This window comes from Copidosoma floridanum, unplaced genomic scaffold (assembly GCF_036245765.1).
Source record: "Copidosoma floridanum isolate Cflo_tuat_1 unplaced genomic scaffold, Cflo_Japanese_pri ptg000021l, whole genome shotgun sequence".
Taxonomy (NCBI): domain Eukaryota; kingdom Metazoa; phylum Arthropoda; class Insecta; order Hymenoptera; family Encyrtidae; genus Copidosoma; species Copidosoma floridanum.
Window position 1 is genome coordinate 12,965,539 of NW_028321898.1, and position 24,969 is coordinate 12,990,507.

Genomic DNA, 24,969 nt, shown 5'->3' on the forward strand with positions numbered 1-24,969 from the left:
ACGAAATGTCATGAAATCAAATAGTTAGAACATATATAAATTTAAAATCCCGCGCGCTCCGTTGGAGCGCTAGGCCATAAGCATGCGTAGGAGCTCTCCAGTCGTGTGATTGGTATACATTCGATAATAATACGTATATTCAGTGAATAGGTAACCGTTGCTGAGGTAAGAAGCCTCATGTATGACATAAAATATTAAAAATAATAAATTTAAGTCTATTACAGACGATACGTTTTTAACTATTTATTTTCCCAGGCTCGTTTATTTTTAACATGGTAGGAGTCCGTGGTTTGAGTTGGTTGTTTCGTTCTTATTTTTTTTTTTTTGACTTCTTACGTGTCTCTTCAGATACACGTGACATTACCTTGTAAGTGAGACTGTAAAATTAAAAATGGATAAAAAATATGTGAAGTATCAAAAAGATGAGTATAAACGTGTGCAGTGAAATGTTACACATGTTTTTTAATGCAAAATGTATTGAAATGTAAAGGGATTAGAAAGCTTTATTAAAGAAGAAGTTTGGCAGGTGTTTAATGGAAAAAAGTGTAAAGGTGTGGTTCGAGTATAGATAAATGTAATATATACAATAAAAAGAAAGAACTAAACCGATTAACAACGAAAAAATCTTAAAAGAGATAAACAGTACAAATATTGAGTGAAAACAAAGAATACAAACACTTCGTGAGAAGGAGTTTTTTGAAAATTTAAAAAAATGTGCTGTGTATATTAACAGTAGTCGAAAGCACAATATAAAAAGGTTAATTATTTACAAAGAATATTACTCCCTGCGTTGAAATATATTAGTGATTTCATAGATATTTTGAAAGAAGAGGAACAAACAGTTTAATGTGTTAAAAAGAAAATTAAAATGTACGAGATAAGAAATCAAGCATACAAAAATAAGTATAAAGTGGAAAATCCAGTGTTTTTTAAGTGGAAAAGCAACAAAAAAAACTGTTATGAGTGTTGTTAACCAGGACATTTTCTAAATTAATGTTATAACAATAACTATAATCAACACCAAAAGACTTCAAGATTATCGTGGACGGGTATTCCAAATGTAAACAGAGGAAGATGCAGTCAACAGCGAGGAGGTGGATGAGGTCAGTTTGGCAACCAACAGTAGCAAAACTTTCACAACAATAACAGAGGCCATGGCAGAGCGCAGCGTGCACGGAAAAAGCTCTCAAAGTTCAAAATTATTTTCCGTGTGTTCGTGATGGAGATCAATAGTGGCAGAATCAACATTGGCAACAGCAACACTATCAAAGAAAACAGTGCTAACTATGGTGAAAGCGATAGCAAAAATCGAAGTACTCACATAGAGTTATTTTGTACAATGTGAGATAACGATATAAGTATTAAAAAAAATGGAAAACTTGCCGATTGCGAAGCGAATAATTGTAATTATAAAATTAAATGGATTTTTGATAGTGGTTGCACTGATCAATGTATTAATAACTTGAATTATTTTTCCGAATATATACATCTATAAAATCCAGTCAATATAATAATAGGGTATAGAAAAATTTTAAAAGCTACAAAAATAGAAAACGCAAATCTATTATTTAAATTAAATGACAAAATTAAAGACGTCGATATAAATAACATTTACTATGTTGAAAAAATGGATGAAAATCTAATGAGTGTTGGTAAAATAACAAATTAAAATAAAATTAGTATTGAAAATAATACTGCAAAAATATTTATTAAAAACAATGAATTGCTTAAAACAGCATCTAAAATAAATGATATATACAAGATTTTTGACATAGTAGATAAGAAACAGGCATACGATGTAACATGTAAAATGAATCAAAAAGAAAAATATCATAGAATGCTAAGCCATAGTGATTTTGATTCAATAATTTAAAGAATGATTATTAAAAATGTAGCACTGGTATTTGAAATAAAATGCATGATATTAAATTTCATAAGGATAGACGTTAAGCAAATAATATATTAGAAATCTTACATGTAGATTTGAATGGGCCTTACAGAGATAGTTATAATGGAGATAAATACTTTTTAATCATTGTTGACGATTATAGTAACATTACCAACGTATACATAATGAAGTTTAAAAATAAGACTTAAGATTATTTAGTACATAATATAATCAAATTAGAAAAGTTGACAGGAAAAAAAATAAATAGTTGAGATGTGATAATGGGAAAGAATTCCTAAACAAAAGTATTTATGAGTTTGCAAAACAAAATGGTATTATAATAGATCCATGCTCTCCATATGTGCATGAGTTGAATGGAACTCCAGAAAGATACAATCGATCAGTTATGGATACAGCAAGGTGTCTGTTATCTGACGCAAAATTAGATATAAAATTTTGGCCAGGAGTAGTAAAAACGGCATTTTACTTAAAAAATAGAATCTTAGCAAATACTTTTGAGAGGAAAACTCCATATGAAATTATGATGAGAGTTAAGCCACACTTACATAATAATATAAAATTGTATGAAAGTAAAATATTTGTGAGATTACCAGAGGTTAAACGAAACAATAAATGGGATAAAAGGGCAGAAGTAGGAGTATTAGTAGGGTATGAAAGTGTTGGTTATAGAGTACTCATTAATAATGAAATTGTAATTGCTAGACATGCTGATATTGTAGAAAAGGATGTTAAATTATTAGGTTTTCATGGTGAAGAAAATAAAAATTTTGATAGTAAAGAGAATAATCATGATAGTAACAATAATGATTCAATTTTTAATAAAAATATCAAAACTGTAAAGAGTAATGAAACTACAAATAAAAGTAATAGTATAGTAAGAAGGTCTAGTAGAACACGTAAAGAACCAGAAAGATATAAATCAGAAAATTATGCAACATGTATTTACGTAAATTATGTTAGTGCAAGCACTCCACAAAAGTATAATGAAGCAATAAATGATGAAAAATGTTTAAATTGGAAAGAAGCTATGGATAAGGAAATAAATTGCATTAATAAAAATAAATTTTATGAATTAGTAGATAGACTAGAAAATAAAAAAATTATTGATTTAAAATGGGTTTACGCCAAGAAATCAAACAATAGGTATAAAGCTAGATTAGTTGTAAGAGGTTTTCAAAAAAAAATAAAACATTGAAAACATATATTAACGGCTTATTGTTTACAAAATAATCTAACTATTAATCAAATGTTTAAACTAAAAAAAAAAGCGAGAATCATTGTTGTTTGTATCATATACTTTATAGATATGATTTATGTAATTAACTTTATGGATGATTTATTGGTACGTAGAAAAAATGAAAATAAAATTAACGACACTAAAAAGGTGTTAGCAAATAAACTTTAGATAAAAGATACAGGTGAAGTTTATACATATCTTGGTATAAACATTGACTACAATTGTAAAAGATACATAGAATCTTTAGCAAAAAAGTATGGTATAATAAACGTAAAATCTTATAAAACTTCAATGGAGGAAAACTTGAAATGTAAACCTGCGTGGTCGGCATCTGAATTAAAAACAACAAAAATTTGATAGAAGCACTTTTATGTGTAAGCTCAGGAACAAGACCAGATACTAGTTATAGTGTAAACTATTTAAGTAGATTTCAAAATTCTTCAAATTATACTCATTCAAAAATGCGATAAGAATTTTAAAAAGTTTTATGCCCCAGACTGAGCCGGTGATGTAGTTGATAGAAAATCAACTATTGGTTACGTTAAGAAGCTGTTGAATAGTGTAACTTGGAAATCTATGAAACGAGGAAGTGCAACAAAATCTTCGACATCAGTTAAGTATGTAGCGTTGTCTGAAAACGTAAGTGAAATCTTATAGATAAGAGAAATATTAAGAGATTTCCTTATTATTTTTATGAAACCAATACATGTCTTTGAAGATAACTCTGGTGCAATCAGCATTGCTAAATTTGGTGATTATACAAAAAATTCGAACTGTATCGAAACACATTTTCACTTTGTAAATGAGAATTGTTCAAACGGTAAAATTAATATAGTTAAAGTAAACTCAGAAGATAAAAAAGCATACGTTATTACTAAGGCATTAGGGAAAATTAAATTTGTTAAGCTTAGAAAAGATGTAAGATTGATTTAAAATAAAAACATGATTATTTAAAATTTGTAAAATGATAAAATTTTTAATTTAAGGAGGCGTGTTAGAATATATGTAAATTTGAAATTACGCTCAAGGCGCTGGAGTACTAGGCCATAAGCATGCGTAGGTGCTCTTGAGTCGTGTGATAAAAGAAGAAGAAATTTTTAATCAATTCATTACTGTCAATTTAAAATAAATTCAGTTTTATCAATGCACAATTAATTTTATTTATCTTACGCTAAGCTTAAATCTCTAAATACTTTGATGATAACTACAAAGTTTAAATTATTTGGCTGCATGGGGATTACAAAAATTGTTAATGAGTGGTAAAAGTAATTGTGTTATTAATTTACCAGTCGATCTTGAAAACAGAGAAAAAATTATTTCGAACTAACGAATTAATCCATAAGTAACCAAATACTTGTTTCACAGCTTGGTTTACATTCAATAATGTCGAAGATTTTCCAAAGAAGCTTAGGTAAATATTTAGGAATATTATGTTTTTGACAATGAAATAAAAAGTTAAAAAAGATAACTGGTAAGAAAAAATATGTCTGCTAATAAAATGAATATTGTTTCTCCTAAAAATCCAGAGCTTTTCTTAAATTGAATATTTAACGAAAAAATCCTTAAAAAAATTTAAAAAAGCATGAAAAATTTTGCGTAAATAAAAAAAAAACTAATTAAATAAAGCAGGAATATAAAATTAGTACAATTTTTGAGGAAGCAGTTTCTGTTATAACACCGTTTAGATAGTGAAAATTTTTGCCTATTTTTTACTTTCGGACAAAATTCTAAGAGATGATATTTTGAATTAGTATAAAAATTACTTTTCAGAAAATATTTTATTGAGAGACTAATCTTTTGTTGAGAAGCTGGTGGTACGGATAAGACGTTTTTCTATAATTTCTTGATATATTATTTTATTTAGACAGAGAAAAAGTTGTAACTATGGTGTAGGTTGTATGTAAGTTGTATCTATGACAGGTATTTTTTAAATATCACTCCTTAAGAAAACACGTCATAAAACTTTTTAATTACCATTAAAAATAGACAATGTAAGCCATCATTTGAGAATATGTAAAAAATCAAAAATTTTCTTTAGAATCAAATGTACTACAAATAAAACAATTTGAAAAAAAACAAAATGTACGAAAAAAATTTTTCTTAAAAAAAAAACCATTAAAAATCACGTTTTTTTCAGTGCTTGTATCTCTGTGAAAATTATTTATTTTTTTACCAAATTTAGTAAAGGGTAGTTCTTAGCTTAAAACAAGCGTTTCTAAAAATTTCAAAAATATTGAGAAGTTTTTGCAAAAACCGATTTTTTTAAATCTGCAAAGCTGATACACCATTAAGTCTTTCCAAGCGATCAAGAGCTTAAAGTTTTCTTCAAAGGTTGTTGTAACATGTGTTAGCATTGCGTAGTTTTCAAATTGACCAGTAAAATGCGAACAATTGGATTTTTTTTTGTTAATTAAAACAGTCGTTTTTTTTATAGCTGATATTTTTTAACGAATTTACAAAAAAAAAAGAAAAAAAAAGAAATTATACATGCGATCTTCTGGAAGCAAAATAATTTTTTTTTTTTCATGTTGTAATTCGTTAAGACGTATTATACGTCGTACAGTAGTTAGGTTTAGATAAATTTAATACTTATATAACGAGTTAATACTACACTAATGACATCCTAAAAATTCACTAAAAGTTAAGCATAACGCTGTGGTGCTCGAACGTTTGCACTTAGTGTGTAGTGGTGGAGAGACATTCAGAGTCCCCGGCAACTCCACTTTGTGCTGCTCTGTTCATCTGCTTATTTCTCAATGGTATTTGGTGGTGTGCACATGGACTGTAATCCATATATCATATACTTTTCGTTCTGTGTTTGAGTGATGTGTTTAAAGTAATGAGACAAAGATACGTTTTACGAACTTATTTTTTATAGATACATCTTCTTATTTCCTTCGTATTTAAACTTGTTTATTACAATGATTTGAATGACCACGTGCTGTGCAGGAGTATAACCTACAAATTTATATAGATTACAGATACTAATAAATTATAATGTTACTCGCTGAAGTTTTGAATATATATAATTGTAATTTAAAAAAATTTGTGGGTCAAATGTATAATCAATCAGAGCAGTTAGAGCTGTCGGAAGAAACTCCAAAGAATAGCTAGTGCAGACTTAGCATATATGCCTTCTATGCGATAAATCAATCGGAGATGGGGTAGTTTGGACAATTAAGTCAAAAGCAATCAACAAACTTATCAATGTTAAGAGCAATCGAGTTTCGTAGGTACACATCGATGGTAGTTCACAAGACCTGTCAAGTACAATGTAATAATGATTGTTCTATTAAAGTGTCTCAAACCGCTTCAGGCAATCTAAAGTTAAAAGAAAAAATACTGTTATGTCATACTGCAGTAAAGTTTTGAGGAAGAAAAAAGAAGAAGTAAAAAGGGAGAGCGTATGAATATTGTTAAAAAGGCTGCAAGTATTATTTTAGAAGATGTGCGGTCAATAAAGTATAAAAATTCTGAATACAAATCTCCTAGCGTATCGCTCATATTGGAACATTCTTATCACCAATCTTACTCAGATTATCCTCGATGATTCATAAAAAACATGGTTTTAAGAGTTTAATTAATGCTCTAGCTCATTAAAGTCTTATTTCGTCTTAACATGAAACTCTGCTTTTTAAATCTTTCATTGCAAATGATCTGGGTAAATTTATCGTAAATGACAATTCATTTATTTAGTTAGGTTTTGACAACCCGTATCGTGAAACAGAAAATAGCGATGAGAGTTGTAGTGAAAAAAAAGATGAGCGATCCATTAAACAAAGGAAGAATGAAATGATTTTTGTTAAAAGCTGTATAACACATTTATATGTAATGAATATTGCTTAGTAACACAGGACCACAAAAAAAAATAAGTGGAAGGGTCCCTTTCAGCAACAATGCATTTCTTATGTATTTTGAGGCGCTGACTTCATTCCCATTGTCTAAATTGCTCTATCACATCACAATTTTTTACACTTGTTAACATGGGGACTACTTTAATTACTGAAATAAAAGCATTGCCGCTTATGGACACGTTTTTCGTTAATAAAAAAGAATTGTGATGTGATAGAGCAATTTAGACAATGGGAATAAAGTCAACGCCTCAAAATACATTAGAAATGCATTGTTGCTGAAAAGGACCCTTCCACTTATTTTTTTTTTTTTTTGTGGTTCTGTGTAATTATTCACCTGTGCCGTTTTAAGGTATATACACAAAATTCATAGATTTTCAGTTACTAATTTCTCAAAGTTTTAATAAATACTTTTTTTACTCAAATCACACTCTCCCACTGCTATTGCATTATTTTAAATCTATCAAGGCTTAAATTGTACCTTAAAGTACGTTTATTCGCATTAAAAAAATTTTATGAATGTTAGCTACTTGACAGCTACGTTATGGCTGCTCTAAAATCTCCGATTTCTCACATATTTCTAAGTACTGTATTTCGAAAAATGATAATTAACATGGAGCACGAAATAAACAGACTGGCCTAATGTTAACAGCGCATATTTAGAACTACAATACGAAACAAAATTTAGGAAAGTTGATATAATTATATGAGATAAGCCTTCAGTGATTTTGAACAGCTTTAGAAATAGTAGATTATTGAAAATAGAAAATAAAAATGTTAATTCTGGTTAAGCTGCTGGCTCTTTATCATCAATAGTATCATCTAACGCTTGTTCAGAGTGCGTGTGTTATTGTGTTTGTGCGCTGTTGTTTGAGCCTAGGGATCACAGGACTCAGTACATAGATATGCGGACTAGGATTATGTGCTATGCGCGTCAAAGAGCGGGATACACTTGTTGTATGTGCTAAAGACTTTATAACTTACCCTCGTCTCTGTTCTTAATCAAATCGGTTAGTTATTAGAAGAGACATCAATGCCAAGAAGTGCCTGATGTTACAGAATTTAGAAGGTGAAATACAGCAGCGGCAGCATAACTATATATTCTAAAGATATAGATTTTCTAAAAAGAACTAGTATTTTTCGTTTAATTTTAAGGTTAGAAAGTAATAGAACTCTTTTGGTAATATTTTTTGTGTATATTACATGAACATAGCTCTGCGCTGTAACAAAAAATTATTTTCCTACATCCATCTGTTCAAAATACTTGGTTTTAAAAGAAAAAAAAAACAGTGGACAGTGGATATTTGAGTACTCAAATAAGAAGTTATACTTCTATAAAATTATATGACATAATATAATTATAAATATAAATATACATTCTATGAAACGATATTGTGTACAAAGGTGGTACGATCATCGTTGAAATGAGTACACGTACGTTAGTTGAATGTGGTTTCAATAAATATTGTAATATGATCTCAACCCAGAAAATTCTTCAAGGAAATTGACAATAATCTTCAACATCTTTCCCTTTTCTTTTTCTTTATGCTGATGAAAACTTAATCACGTCGTTCCTATTCTCTTCCTTTCTCTTCTCGTTAGTAGTGCGTGAACCACAATGCTGCAGCATAAGCAAAAGTTATTAGTGGTTTATTTATTGCCTATCACTGGGACCAAATATACTAATTAGTGGTTCAAATGATTTTATTGTTAGAGCTGCCAAAATCGTAGTAACCTTTAGATGGCAACTGAAATTTCCTTCAAAGTTTGAGTTGACAGTTGACGCCAAGGTACTAAACCGAGTGTCGTCTTACAACTCTCCAGTCCTGATTGTATTGATTTTATCCTAGGAGCTAATGTATATGCACGCATTGTTAAAGGGTCAATTATTTAATGCCCTTTATTTAATTAGTCATCTACAAATTAAAGACCGTTACCTATAGATTGGCTTATTTCCCTTATTTAGTCTTCCGAGTGATAAAACAGTTAGCTCGAGATTATAAGGTTGAGTTTCCTTGGTCAGCCCCAATAATTAAAAATAAAATTTTTATGGATCATGTTGTATCTGGTGCACTTAATCTTATAGAAGCTAAAGAAAAAATAAATCGATTGCTAGGTATAATAGAGGCTAGGGACTTTACCTTACATAAGTGGATTACTGGTGAGTCAGAGCTATTAAAGGATCTCTCTGAATGATTTTTAAGCTCACTGTAGCAGTAAAAGTAAAAGCGGGTTAAGACTTAAAACGTGTACTGAAGAACTCGATGCGGCGCATCAGCGTGTTGCTTTGATTGACCTTCGTAAAATATGATCAAAATGACTTAAAACAAAAAAAAATATTGAAAATTCCTTAATCTCATTAATCTTATGATTCCCCATGTCGTATTATTATTATTCATTTATTTCACTTATCAAAAACACAAAATAACGGATATATTTTATTTTTTTCTTGTGCAATAAAAATCATGAAATCAAAGTATAGAAAAAAAAGTCCAAAAGATGTAAGAACTAATAGTTACATAAAAAAACATAAAACAGTTAACCATGATAATATGAAATCAATCATCAACTCTATTAGTATCTCTCGATAATTTTTTTTCTCTTTTTCGATTCAATCGGTGACTTAATGATGTACTGTTTCTCTTTAAACTCTTTTTGTAACTGTCTTTTGATAAAATTTTAATTTATTAATGCATATAAATTAACTGAGACGTATGAAATTGACGAAATACTTGTTTCTTTGTTCTTTTAAAACAGATAGAGAGGAAGAAGATAAAGTACTAACTATTTTTTTTGCAGATGTATATCGAGTTTTAAGTTTTTCTTAATAAAGCAAGTTCTCCTCTTTAAAGTGATAAAAACAAGTAATTCTTGTAAAATAATTGAGCATATTTGTGTAATGCTTTAGGTATAGAAATGGGAAAGCCTGAACCATTTTAAACTTGTACGTCTAACGTGACTCTTAACAGTTGCTCCTAGACCATTACAATATTTTTTTTGTGTGCCATGGCATAATCGTGTCACTATATCTCAGCATTTAAATTTTTCAAAATGCAAACAAATGTTCTGAAATTAATAAATTATTAATAAAACTTGGGTTACCGTGTAATATAAAAACTTAATGTATCCGTTATTCTTTGTTTTCAATAAGTAAAATCAAAAAATTAAAATCAAATGTCGTAAGAAATCGTTAAATTAGTCAGATTTAATTGTCTCAAATGTTGTTCACAGACGATTTGATCGTATTTTATAAGGGCAAACTGACCCGGTTTTGCTATTATGGCAACACTGAGTTAAATAATAGTTTTTTTAGCTTTGGAAAGTTGTTTTTGATCGATTCCGACCTACTCTATTGATTGGTAGTATTATTTTTGCTGTTAGGGTTAGCCCCCACATTGAAAAGTCGATTGGACTTTCAAACACAATTTTAACGTAAAAAACGAAATTCGCATGTTTTAATAATTTTTTAAAGATGTTTTAATTGCTTTTGAGCAACCTGAACATCGGGTGTTTTGGGTAATAATTGCTGTCAGAGCCATTGATGGCCCATTATTTCTGGTCTAATTAATGCACGTATGTTTTAGAAATTCATACGATCAATGGTATACAAACGAATGTTGATACATCTAAATCATTGTATCAAGAGGTGCATATGCATAGATGGCGGCACTTTCAAAACAAGCACTATATCCTCCATGCATGCCTCTTTTTCAATATCCAATATACTTAAGACTTATCATACTAATCACATAGTCTCTTTTCCAGGAAATTTTTTTAAAGAAATGAATAAGAATGAGAAATATATCCTTTCCAGGTGCGGATCGAACACACAACCTCCTGTTTACTAGACAGTTGCTCTACCACTTAGGCTACCAAGGAGCCGTACATTTACTCGCACCGTAAGTTTAGATAAGTTTCTCATTCTTAATTTTCAGAACTGTCTCTTACCAAAGCAATTTAGTAGAGCAACTGTCTAGTAAACAGGAGTTAGTGTGTTCGATCCGCACCTGGGGAGGATATTTTTCTCATTCTTATTTATTTCTTAAGAAAATTTTCTTGAAGAAGAATTAATGTGGTTTGATATTTAAGTCTTGAGTATATTGGATATTGAAAAAAAGTGCATGTATGTAGGATATAGAGTGCTTGTATTGAAAGTGTCGCCATCTATGCATATGCACCTCTTGATACAACGATTTAGATGTCTCAACATTTGCTTGTATGCTATTGGTCGTATGAATTTCTAATTTACCGACAAGCATGTATGTTTTGTAACCTTATAAATACAACTCCTATCGTGTAACTTGATTTAAAGTTATTTATTTGAAATAGTAGATAAAATATGTTGATAAACACTCATGTATATGGAAAAAAATTAAACAGTTGTGGCATGAATACCATCCATACTTAAATAGTATGAAAGAAGTCATGAGTATAACGCTTCGATTCACATAGTTACATTGTGTACACAGGTAGAGACGGTATAAGATGTATTGAAACGAATACAGCATGGTCTGCGAGATTATATACTGTGACACACACGGAAGTAGCGCTCGGAGCTCACGTGCAGTGTTTCTTGTGTACTCACGCTGATTTTGAGTGAGAGCTATGCATGGTATGCACAGGCAACTCAGGTTTTTTATACACATGCCTTCCACTAGGTTGGTGGTTTTCGTTGTATTTACAATAAAATATAAATTATCTATTAATATGCATATTTTTGTGAATCCAAGAGCTACGATAAAATAAGCGCAAAAATAATGTGTGTACGTTTACATAATTACATAACCTTTATAATTTAAAATAATTTAGCCTGATCCATACACAATTCATTAGATATAAATGCGTTGGTCTCTTTTTAACCACTATTAACCGATGTGATTATCAGTATAGTACTATATTTTTCAAATCTATTATTTAAGGAGGTTCGGGGTATCATTCAATATCATTCAAAGGGATGAGGAAGAGAGAGTCCCCTTTGCCCGCGCAGCTTGGCCTCCTTTACCGCGCACCCCCTCTTGCACCCCACAAACTCAATATTTTCCTTACGTTTAACGTTTGTATTGATTAAAATGCACTATAACATGCCTCTAAATTTTGCTAACCAAATAATTAAACAACAATTAACTCGTAGGTAGATTTTTTTTAATACGTTTGCATTTTTCAAAAAGTTTTGTCCATTTAAGCAAGACAAAGAGGTTACTTTCTACAAGTGCCTGTGTCAATCACATGATTTTCGTTCGTATAATTCTTTTAAAAATGACCTATAATAAATATTTAAAAAATTCATACATGTTCTACGTATTGTAGACTATCAAGAAAACTCTACATTATTGTGATATCTGCATTTTATTATTACTCCCGAACTTCCTTAACATATGGAAATCAAAATTTTTTTTTTTTTTTTTTTTTTAATTTATCTAAAGCAGTTTTAAAAAAGTCTTACAAAAATTCTACATTACAATTAATTTCATTGGTATTTACATAATATTTTATCTTTTTATTCTTGAAAAGGTAATTTCTCATTTATAAAACAGATTTACCAGGTGAAGCACCATTTTTGCAATTTATTTTCAATGACTTATATGATTAATGATTTATTCAAATATAATATAAAAATTATGTTGCACAAACTATTGATCGTTGGTACAAAAGAGTAAAAAATTGTCTAAAAACGACTGTGCGTTATTGAACAATACCACGGTTGCCAAGCTGCAGATTGTTATGAAAATTTTTTTATTTTGAAGTACACATCTGAAGGTAAAATTTGAGCGCAGGTTTGTTGAAAATAATGTAGTAACGGCTAAGTAGCACGTGGTCGAAAATCGCAAAAAAGCGTTTTCTCAAACTTAAAGCGTTTTTTACTAAAAATTTGGGGTTGAGACCTATTGATTTTTTGTTAAAAATGTGCCAAAGAATTAGAATAAATTTTTGTTGACCAAAATTGTAAAATTTTTTAATTTATCTTCATCATTAGTTAATAACAATGAATTACTGAAAAATAAAGATGAATACCACGATTTATCATTTTTAGGAGGTCAAAACAAATTGAATAGAAAAAAAAGTTCCGTGGACTCGAATCTTTCAGGGGCCCTTATCAGCAAAATCTAATACACACATCACATCAGCTGTAGTGCAAACCACATGTGCATTAGGTGAACTTCGTACTGGAATCTGATCAACGTCGACAGGGCCGGAAGCCCATGTAAATTAACATAAGGTGGCAGTTTTTGAAGCCTTGACATGAGGCTAGCCTCTGTTTTGTCTTCCCCCACCCTGATCGTTGTTCGGATACTAATAGCTTTCACTCGAATTCAGCATGAGTACACATAAAACACTTTGCGCGTGGGCTCCACGCGCTATCCCCGTGTGTGTCACAGTGTAGAAGCTATAGCGGACCATACTATATTCATCTTGGCGCATCTCATGCAATACAGACTTGAAATCCAAGCGTTGTATGCTTGACTCGAGAGTCATACTAATGCAGTATAGATTCTTAGAGTGGATTTCTTTACTTCAGACGCTTCAATAGTTTTTAATTCTTTTGCTGTTTGCGTGTCCCAATGGCTTTTACGTAATTTTGGCGTTTGTGTGTGTTCTCCCAAGCGGGCTTCACTGATGTGTGTACCAATTCTGTTTTTATTTGGAAGTAGTATGTTGAGAACACGTTAATCTTTATATCCAGGCGTGATATCAATACTTGTCACGTTCATAGTACTGGACTCAATCAAATGCGTGTTAACATAAGTGCTGTTTTTGTAAGACGTTGGGAAGGCCGTATGGGTCGATATCGAAGGCATGTTGCTACTGCGCTACTTAGAAAGGACTAAATAAGTTTCTTGTTTTAATGTGTTTGATCAATACTCTTCCGTGCTTGTTTGTATTCGTGAGACGTTATTATTGATGGATTATTTTTTCGGGGGTATAAAGCGAAGTATTCAGTGTATAACTTGTTAAATTACAACGATTAAGTATTATAAATGTAATGCAAAGAAAAAGGAAGAAATACAAAATAAAGTATGTACACTGTACATTTTGTTTTAGAGTACGCATTAACAGTATTTCTTTTTATTCGTTGCGTAATTGATAAGTGTTATGATCTTCGTAGTATGGTTTCAAGTTTTTTAAATGAAATTTTCTCAGCACATTATTTCCATTTATTTGTTTAACTAAATATGTATTGATGCTTAACTTATTGAAAATAATGTATGGACCTTCATATAAATTTATAAATTTCGAAGTAGTGTTTAATTCGGCATTTGAAAAATTTAACGCTTTAATTAGGACTTTGTCCCCTACATTGAAATAAACATGTTTTCAACACTCAACTAAACATTTCAACTTTTTGACACTCAAGGAAAGATTGGCTTGATATTATTATTAGATAATTTAGGTGTCCAGTTTCGTGTCGTAAACTATGTTCAGTGATCGGTTACGATTTTTTTGGAGTTCCGTACTTCAGTAGGTAGTCTTTAAAAATTTTATTCACTACCGCTAACGTCGTAGCTTTTTTTACAGGGTAAAATGAATCCCAGAAAAGCTTGTAACTGGTTGATGTTTTTGGGGGGCGAAAAGTTTTTAAAAGTGGTTAATTTTTTTGGATCTTGTTTTAAGTCTTCTGCTGGCCAGATGTGTCCTAAAAAATGTATTTCTCATCGTGCAAAATTGGATTTATCGAACCGCAAGCGTAAATTGTTTTCCTTCATTTTTTCAAAAATATCTTTAAGTGCTCGCAGTAGTTATGAAAGGTAGTAGATATAATGGCCATGTCGTCAACGAAGGTTATAACGAAATTTTCTAAGTCATATACAATTTGATGCAATTCATGTATGGAAGCCGAGCCATTCGTTTTTATTCCAGAAGGCACTAAATTAAATTCATAAATATGGCCATTGAATTTGAAAGCTGTGAACTGTTTACTTCCTTCGTCTAAGGGTATTTGACAATAGCTACTATGAAGATCTATGTTAGAAATGAAGTTCGCATTGTTACAGTGTGGGAATAACTCTTCTATGCCAGAGGGTATTTCATAGTTGTCTAGAAGGCGTTTGTTGATTTTCGCTCGTCAAAGCACAAGCGGACGGTCTTATCCCTTTTTATGACGATACTTAATGGGTTCATGTAAAGACTCATTGACTTACTGATAATCTCTAATTTTAGCATTTTTAATATTTTGTCATTTACAATATCTCTGTACGCAAAGGATACTAAATACGGTTGGATGTAAAAAGGGGAAGATCTTTTATCTGTAGTTTATATGTATACGACACGTGCAGCCCGGGTTTATTTTCAAAAATACACTTATATTTAGCAAGTAAATTTCTTAACTTTTCTTTTTCGTTACTATCTAATTATGCATACGCATTAATTTTTTATTAATTTCTCTATTTTGACACTAATATGATAATCTAATTCATATGTGAGATCTGCCTCATTGGTATGTGTATCTTCCTCTTTGACGTTACACGAAGTGTCATAAAGGCTTACATCGCTGACACCTTCATCTATATCCTCGTCTGTGAGATTAGACCGATGATTGGGATTATAATCGACAGGTACACGTACTGGGGTAAAACATTCAACATTGTAATTATTGTTAAAATCCGTCACTGTTAGTGAGTCATATTCTAAACGCTTATAACTCCGCGGGGCATAATCCGTAAGAAATTTTTATCCACTTTTCGAAATACTTATATAATCCAGATAAATATCAATTTTTATTTTCATTAATTTTTGCGCATCATGTCCAAGAATACATGGTAAGACAAGCTTCGAGACTATCAAGTAAATGAGTTAAAACTCTAATTTCCCGATTCTTGTATCTGCTTGGATTTGCAATTTTAATGTTGTTGATTTCAGGCTTGTAGCCCCTTTAATGATTTTGCCATTCACGGTAAGTGTTTTACATTTCCGTAATTCGTTTATGGTGTCTTCGTAAAACCGCTGTGAGATACAAATGACTTCGCTTTCTGTGTTGGTAAGTGCATTTACCTGAACACCCTGGATCGCTATCTCGATGCCCAGGCATTTCGTGGTTATACGTGTGTCACACTCTGGATGGATGTTGTATAATAAGTCTCCAAAAGGGTCTTCTAATACTAAATAAAAAACATGATCATATTTCAGTATGTGTAATTTACATTTTAGTATTTTGAAAGACAGGGACAATTTCTGATTGTTTACATGCCAGCCTAACTCCGTAGCTCTATCATGTATTCTTAGAGCGTTCATTACAATGTTATTTTTTTTTTGCTTGTATTATTTCGTCACTGTTTTGGAGCCGAATAGTTTTGCCATCGTGGTTCGTTACAGATAATTTTTCAAGCATTATACAATGAGTTACCACAACATTGTGATGGCGTAGGTGGATGATGGCCTTTTAACGCTTTGATTCTCCTAAACAGTACGAATATGATATGGTTTAGGGTAATGATCTTATACCTGTTGGGTATAATTAAGTTAAGATTTACTAGGTTTAGTGGTTCCGGCAGCTCGTGAAGCGTTGGGTGGGGTATCTGTCTTGCCGTAGTAAGGAACTTTTTTTAAGTGCTGAGATTGTTATGATCATAATGGGGTTTATTCATTGTTTCGAATTTTTTTGTTTTTTGTCTTCTTCGTCGAATTCGGCCAAAACTTTTAAAATGTTTCGACGTCATTAAAATTTTGGCAGATCCATGCATGACGTACATTTTTGTCAAAATGGTCTTTTAGATTATTAACAAGTTCTTGTTTAGGGTTGCCTCATTGTAGATCTCGTGCAAATCCCATTATATGTGATGCGTAGTCCTCCCGGCGTAATCTGCCATTACTTATATATTGACTAATATCTATTTTCCGTTTTAGACCACGTTTCACATTATCACGATAGTCTGCTTCCCCCGCACAATACAATTTTACTCCTTCCTCTACAGACGTTAAAGTACATGATCTGTCTTTTGAATATGTGAGTGCAGATGTATGGATATTAACAAGAAATACATAGTTTGAACGGAATATTTCGTTATAAGGTTACATATAGTTGATAAAGAATCTAATAACCGAAAATTCTTATAGGGCTGAGAAATCTTCAAGAGTACGTTGCAATATACCCGAATTAGAAGTCGTAGTCGCCTTCGTTAACCCGAGCGAAAGGGCACAAATACTTTGGAGCAGGGGATCAAGTTTTAACCTTTCAGAGTTGCTAGTGTGTTGACCAGAAATGCACTCTCAAAAATTATGTTTCACCATTCGGAATATGCCTAGAGTTTATCACTACTACCTGGTGCGGTGATATGGGCTCTATTAGAAAACAGAGATTGTTTCGTTTCGCGATCTAAAGGCTACGACTATCTTCTCGAGTAGTGGTGCATGCCCTAGAGTTTACGCAGAGTGCAAGGTATGTTTTAATTCGCGACCGATCAAGAGGCTACCACTACCGTCCCGACCAGTGGTGTATGACCTAGAGTTTACGCAGAAACAAGGTGTGTTTTAATTCTCGACCGATCTAGAGGATATCACTACCGTCTCGAGTAGTGGTGCACGATCTAGGGTTTACGCAGAAAACCCGCTTGTTTTTTAATTCCCGAGAAGTCTAGAGGCAACCACCACCGTCATCAGTGCATACCCTAGACGTCATATTCACGTTAGAAAGGAGAGAAGTTGAAAAGCTAATAGTATTAAAACAAACTTTTACTCTGAATATTGAAGTCGTACACGCGAAGAACCAAGCTTGAGATGTCAAGCAAAAATGTTGTTCAAGCAAAAATTGAACCGCACTCGTGGATAACCGAATGGTAGCAGAGGCGAACTTTTACTATCTAGTCGACCGTTCAAGGGTGAAAATTAACTGCCGTGTCCTCACTTCGTGGTAGACTGGGAGGTAGCAGAAGTGGACTATTGCTACTCAGTCTACCGTTCGAGGGGTGAAAATTAAGAGTGTTGGCTTCGGAGCCTCCGGACCTTTTTATAAGAAGTAGCGGACCTAGATGACGCGCTGGTTTGAGGACGACGCAGGAAAACTTGTCGGGGGAAAATCTTGAGAAAAAACAATAGCCGAAAATTTAAGTGGCTAGAGTTGCCCTAATTTAGCCACTCAGAAATTGGCTTGCTCTCCTACGTGTGTCAAGGGAAGAGAAGGTGATTCACTTACTCATGCCCTTCCTTTCTCTGTTACCTCCAAAGTGTACAGATTTTTCATCAGAACTTAATATTACTATTAAGATGAAATAATACTATTTATTAATGCTAGACACTCTTTGTTTATTCAATTGAACTTGTCTCAAAAAAAGTAATGAAAATGGCTTAACATTTTGTTTAAATGCTTGGTTGAATAAAGGGTTGGTGCGTTGTGGTAATAGTAATAATTATTATAATAGTAGTAATGTTAAGACAGTAATAGCGATAATAGTTGCTAGATTTACCGTAGGCAACACACACACACATACTTACACGTGTATATGTATCACTTAGGAAAATTAGTAACATGAAAGGTTAATTAAACAGTAACAGCGATGGCTGTGGTTAAAATATTTATAGTTATAGTAACAGACCCTTGTCGCGAGCCGTTGGCATTCATGAATTGTTAACCTTATTAGATTCATCGACAATTTTAATTCATTGTTTGTTGCAAATGTACTTCGAAATGTTAGTAGCATTTGTTCAACTCGTTTCTCTTTGCTAGTTGTTGGAGAATAAGTTGGCTCATAGTGCCCTAGGGATTCGTAAATTCCGTTGCCTGAGTTGAAGGTAGGAGTACGGACTCTTTCTCCAATTAATGGTAGGGTACCAATGTTACATCATGTTACGATCAGGAATAGTTTGCAGTTGTAATTTATGATACTTACCAAGTTGTATTTTGCTTTGTATGTTCCAGATGTTTGCAAGTTGCGAATCTTTAGTCTTATAGTGGATGCAAAATTATTTAAAAAAATCATTTCTATGGCTGTGATACTATCATAATATGTAGTAGGATGAAATTAGCTTTTTGATTTAGGAAATTGCTATTAGCGCGAAGAAAATCTGGGTGGTAGTTAAACGGTTTCGGAACAAATCTAAATAGTATTAGACTCCAAATTACGTCATCTAACGGCCTAAAAAAATGGTAATAGTGGCCAAAAATGGTTTTTCCCGTCTAGAAAAAAACCGGAGAGTCGTACAAAACAGTTTTATGGGTAAAAAAGATGCGCAATTTCAAGACGAAAAAAATGATCTTTGGTGGGATAAAATTGGTCCAGCCGTTTATTTGCAATTTGCAAAAAAGTGCTACGTAGGATCGTTTTATTTGAAATCTATAACTCGTGTTCCTTCAAATATTAAGATTTGAAAATTGGATACAAAGTATAGCTGGTGTCCCTTAACCCTTATCGGTTGTAAATTTTTTTCAAACCGCTGCAAGAAGCCAAAAATGGTCCCTCCGCAATAAAGTTCGACGTGGCTGGTTTTGCAACATATTGCCACTTTTAAAACGGAATTGTACTCGTAGAGCGTTACTCTATAACCTACCAAAACGTTGATCTGTTTGAGATTTCGGAAGTACGCGAAAAATTGATGTCAAAAACCGGCTATTTTTCGTGGATGCGGTGGCACGGCGAACCGCTCGCAAACTCTGGAGCTATGATGTGGTGAGGGGGCATAACCTACGGCAAAAACCATTTTTGGCTACTATTACGATTTTTTTGGGCCGTTAGCTAACACAATATGGAGTTTAAAACTATTTAGATTTTTTCTGAAACTGTTGAATTACCACCCAGGTTTTTTTTCGCGCTAATAGCAATTTTCCAAAAATAACCATGCTTTTTTGCTAATTTTATCCTACTAATAGTATAGAAAGGGGATAGGGGCAAAGGAGCTAGCATTATTCTTTGTACTACTGAAAATAACGTTAGAATAATTGCTTTAAAATTTTGAGTTTCTTAATTCTAAATTTGTTTTTACAATGTTTTTTTCAAGAGTTTCGTTCATTAAGGTGCTATGTTATTTTTTATCCTTCTTTATAATTAAGTAAATGAAATTTTGAGTCAACGGTTCTAATAGCTATACTGTTCGGTTAATTTTATTAATGTTAAAATACATCAGTTCAGCTGTTTATGTACGGTCCTATTCAGGTACCATGTTTGAGCAGCGTCACAAAAAATAACAACTGGAAACTACTATGCTCAAATTAAACTACAATATTGTATAAGCATGTAGTCAATGTTGAATTTGAGCATGGTGGTTTTAAGTTGTTATTATTTTGTGGCACTGTTCAAATATTATTACTGAAGTGGACCGTAGGTACGTGGCTGAAATGTTGTATTTTAATTTTGATAACATTAACTGAGAGCATAGCTAATAGAATTGTTGACTTAATACTTGATCACATCGCTGTTATTAGTATAATTTTTATGAAACAGAATTCTATAATTTGCTAATAGTACCGTAAAAAATCAAATTTGTTGTATTATAAATTTACTTTGCAGATATGTCTCGTGATTATGAGAGGAGAAAAAGAAGAAGCACTAGTATTTCAACCAAACTTAGAATGGACACTAACTCTTTACATTCAAAATCTCATGGAGAAAGTTCCGGAAAACGTAAAGAGTTGGATAATGTTATGAAAAAAGCGCGAGAGTCTCAATCAAACTATTGGAACAAAAAACTTTTAGAAGTTGAAGAAAAAGATCCCAACCGTTGGCGACATAGTGGTTACAAGGAGATGTACATAGGTAGTGCCGCTAGTGGAGATAACAGGAGTCAAATTCGTAGTCCAAGGCATCGTAGTTTTCGTCCTCGTAGCCCAAGACCTTGTAGTCCACGAAGTCCACACACTCCAAGGTCACGAAATTTAAGAAATAGATATTCCCGTAGTCCCCGAAGAAAAAGTCCCCGAGTTGTTAGTAGTACTAATACTGCTCGGCCTAGAAGTCCATTGCTGAAAAGATCGTACTCTCCACGGTCTCGAAGTCCTAAAATACGAAAATCTAATTCGCCACGACTTAAAAGCCCTAGAACTATTCATGATCGATCTCATAATACCCATGTTAGACGAGCTAAAAGTCCGAGTTCTGGAAGCTCATGCTCAGATCGATCGTGCTCAGTCTGTTCTCCTAAGGGACGACGGAGGCAATCAAATATGTTACGTTCTCGATCAAGATCAACTTCATCTGTGCTACCAAGATCTCATATGAAGGATGTCACTCCAAATGCAAAAATTATTTCATCTAAAGCCGATATTGCAAACTCTTTGTCTGCACGAAGTCCTGCTTTAAAAGAAGCCATATTGCATCAAACAAAAGATTTAAGAATAGGAAAAAGAGATAAACATCGACGTAAACTTACTAATGATCCTCGGATACCGGAACCCATACATATGGTAAAAAAATAATTATACTTCAGAAATATCTTCATACAAACTTAATTATTAAATTTTTGATTGCCTTTTTTGGAAAAAATTAGATACTTTAAACCTCTTGCAAATGTTAGCAGTGAGAGGTCTATTCTCAGGTAGTGAAGTTATAAAGCTGTGGTACTTCTAATGCTTAATTATAGTTGCAATTACCAGAAGGAAGGGTCTGAAACATTAGTGATACACACTTTCTTATAGCAACTCTACAAAAAATTTTTCTAGCATGTGTAAGGTCAATGAAACTGCAAAACAGTGATGATGAATGCATTAATATGTCAGAATGTAGATGTCGAGAAGTACATTTTTAATGAGCTTTTTTTAAAGCTAGTATCGTTACTGTAACACATGACTAATACATGTACGTTTTACTTACATTTCATCGACATTTTAGTAAGTTATTCAAGTTGTAATTTACATTTGCAAAAAAAAATTTCTGACAGAAATTGATTTTTTTGACGTCTACATTTTGTTCGAGATATTAGTTATCCCCAAAGTTGTATCTGCTACGCAGTGTTGTTAATTTGAGCGCCAAATTACATAATTCGTGGCTTTGGTACAAAATTAAAATGCTTTGTGGATATGTTGAATCAGCTTCCCCCATTTCACTTTATGTAGTATGTTTGTCTTCCCTATATTATAGTTTTTTTCTGTTTTTCTTTTTTCTTTCTTCCCGGTCATCGTGATAGCCTACAGACCTAGCCGTCTGAGCAATCTACTCACCACCTTTGTCTGGGTGTGTATTGCTGCACTTATTACCATCACTTAATTGATATCTCAGTTATTATATGCCATTGGTACTGTAGACATTTTTTTGACGAGATTTGATACCGTACAGTCATATTTTGCCAGTTAAGCTGGCACTCTGCTACAATAGGACATCGGGTCCACTCGTCACAATGTAACCTTTTCCAGAAAAAGCGACATATCGTCCACACCTTGCCGGTTGAGCTAGCACTCTCTGCGACAGCATCGGTCGCAAGCTTATTAGCATCCCCAGACAAGTCCCAATTTTCATTCACTGGGAATCACACCCTTAACTTCTAGAACAGTGTTGTTTCAATACCAAGCACGCTTACCACTGAGCCAACACTGCTCTGCCTGTATTATATAGTTGTACGGACAAAAATAAATTGTAGCTCCCCTCTGCTGTACATTAGCTTTTCCTCCTATCAAATACTTATTTGCTTATTTTTAAGTAATTTTTAATCGAACTACATTTGAATTAGCTCTCTCCACAATCCCATAACTCGTCCTCCATCTCTCATCTCTCTTCTTCTCTCTTATTCTACTTCGCAATCTACATTCATCTCAAATGGCGTAATTATTCAATCATTTTTATGTGTTTTAGCTCAATTACATATTGACAATCTCTTCTTCATGCATCTCTATTTTTTTCAAAGACTTATTATTGTATACTCAGTTACTATTTCTTTATATCCCTTAATTCTTCTTAGTCCCTACTCTACCAGCTAGTATTTTATCTTTAAGAAAATATCTTTTTTTACACCTAATTCTTAAAAAAACTATACTATAAATATAAAATTTAGTACCCAAAAACTTGTATGTTTTTGACAAATATATTTTTTGTAAAATGAAAATTTTTTCTCATTTCTAAGTTACTTATGACAATTATCAATCTTTAATGTATAAGACAAATGTACATAAGTAGATAACTATTGAATACATTTGTAAAAGTAAAAATACTTCTCTTTCTAATAGTATTTTTACCATGGTTATAATCATTATTGTTACCCTGTTGATCATACTTTTATAATCCTACAATTTTCAGAAACTATCAATTTTTCGAGGACTTGATGAAATATAAAAAACGATATAATGTAATTTACAAAACAAAAAAGCTTATCAAACAAGAATTAATCCTGTGTTTATCTTGAGAATAAGCAAAAATTGAAATTTGTAAAATGGTAGACACCCTTGACAGCTTGGGTTGATTTTAATAAAATTGATGATTTTGCAAAATCATAGAAGTATGTGGATGTTTCTGAAAACTACAATTTTCGTATATTATCAATATTTAATAAGAAAAAAAAAACGTAAAAGAATATATGTCTAAAGGGCTTAGAAAAAATCTCTCACAGTATAACTTTATTTGAATAGGATAATATTTCATGTCAATGCATATGGATGTGGCTTAATTCTAGAAATCACCTTGGTAACGAATGATCCAATTGTTAAAAATAAGACGCAATAAAAATGTGATAATTTATTAATAGAACCTTTTATGAATCAATGAATAATGATAAAAGATGAAAACTTTAAAATAATTTATAAAAATTGAATAAATAATACGTACTAATGTATTTAAAAATAAAAATGAAAATTAAATAAATATTTGGTAGTATAAAAATAGCTGCTAGAAAAAAGGTTTGTAAAAAAAAAAATCATTCAATCGAAATAAGTACTTTGATAAATAATTGATATAGTTTATAATGTAACCAAATCAGTTAGAAACAGTATGTGAATATTTAAATGAAAAATAACTTGCGGACGCTACTATGAAAAGATGTAAGAGGACTCCTTATGTATACGATACTTAGCTAGTATGTAAAAGGTTGCCAGTTTGAATCTGAATAATTAGAATCGAAATTTACCTTCATTACATATAATGGCGTATTGGGATATGGCAAGGGGGGAGAGTAAAATGAAAAATTCACTACCGTTGCATATTTTCTAAATGTCAAAATTCTGAAATCATTGATTTACTCTAGTACAGAACACGCCTATGGAAGTATAGTTTAAAAAATGGGTATTTATTGTATAAAGTTAAAATAATATTTTTTATTAAGTAATTATTGTCATTATAAAATATTGTTGAAGAAACGTTGTTGGTTTAATTGTTAATAATAAAATTTAAAGTGCATTTAATAACTATGTGATTTTTGTAGTAATTAAAGGTGATTCTCTCCCCTCCCCGCCTCTGAGCCTCTGCACAATCTGCTCCTTTTTGGTAAAGCTTAGGTAACCTTGGCTTCCCCACATCCTGCACAGTTTTTCGTCCACAGCCTTTCTACTACTCTCCCACAGTATCACGATTATAGTATAACGCATAACATTTACAACAAAACTATTTGACTAATTAATACAAATATTTCGGACGTGGTCATATTAACCGTCATATTGTTTTTATAGGCATTAAATAATATGATGCAAATCAGTGCCATATGTTAGTGCAAGTCATTTAGCTTACTGATAATGTTTAACGTGGAGGAGATTTGCTATGCATTCCATGTTATGTGTGTTGTTTGAGGTAGTTATAATAAAAACTAGTGGCCCCTCCGTCCTAGATTCACCCGAGACTTACTAAATGGAACACCGTCGTGTGTTGATATGTAGTGTCAAACGTTTTCAGTTAAGATTTTTACATCCATTCTTAACATTCTTTGAAATTAAAAAATTCGAATTCGCCAATTTATTTCAAATATAAATTCATTTAGGATTCTTACACATAGATGAAGCAATATATAATGATCTATGAGGAAACAAAAATCTTCTTAAATATAAATCTAATTTACAAAACTTAGACCTTTTGACTTGCTTATAGTAACAGAAAACTCCACCTAGTTAGGTAATCGTTTTGTGTATAATATAGTAG

At 32.0% G+C, this 24,969-nt stretch overlaps 1 protein-coding gene across 3 annotated transcripts in view; it reads left to right on the forward strand.

The window, feature by feature from the left end:
* LOC106642439 (uncharacterized) overlaps positions 1–24,969 on the forward strand; it is a 221,915-nt gene that overhangs the window by 103,305 nt on the left and 93,641 nt on the right. For all 3 annotated transcript variants that reach the window (XM_089594652.1, XM_089594653.1, XM_089594654.1), the window contains one exon: positions 20,431–21,323. In XM_089594652.1, coding sequence (XP_089450778.1) covers positions 20,433–21,323 — 891 coding nt within the window. In that variant the 5' untranslated portion in view covers positions 20,431–20,432. The remainder of the gene's footprint in view (positions 1–20,430; positions 21,324–24,969) is intronic.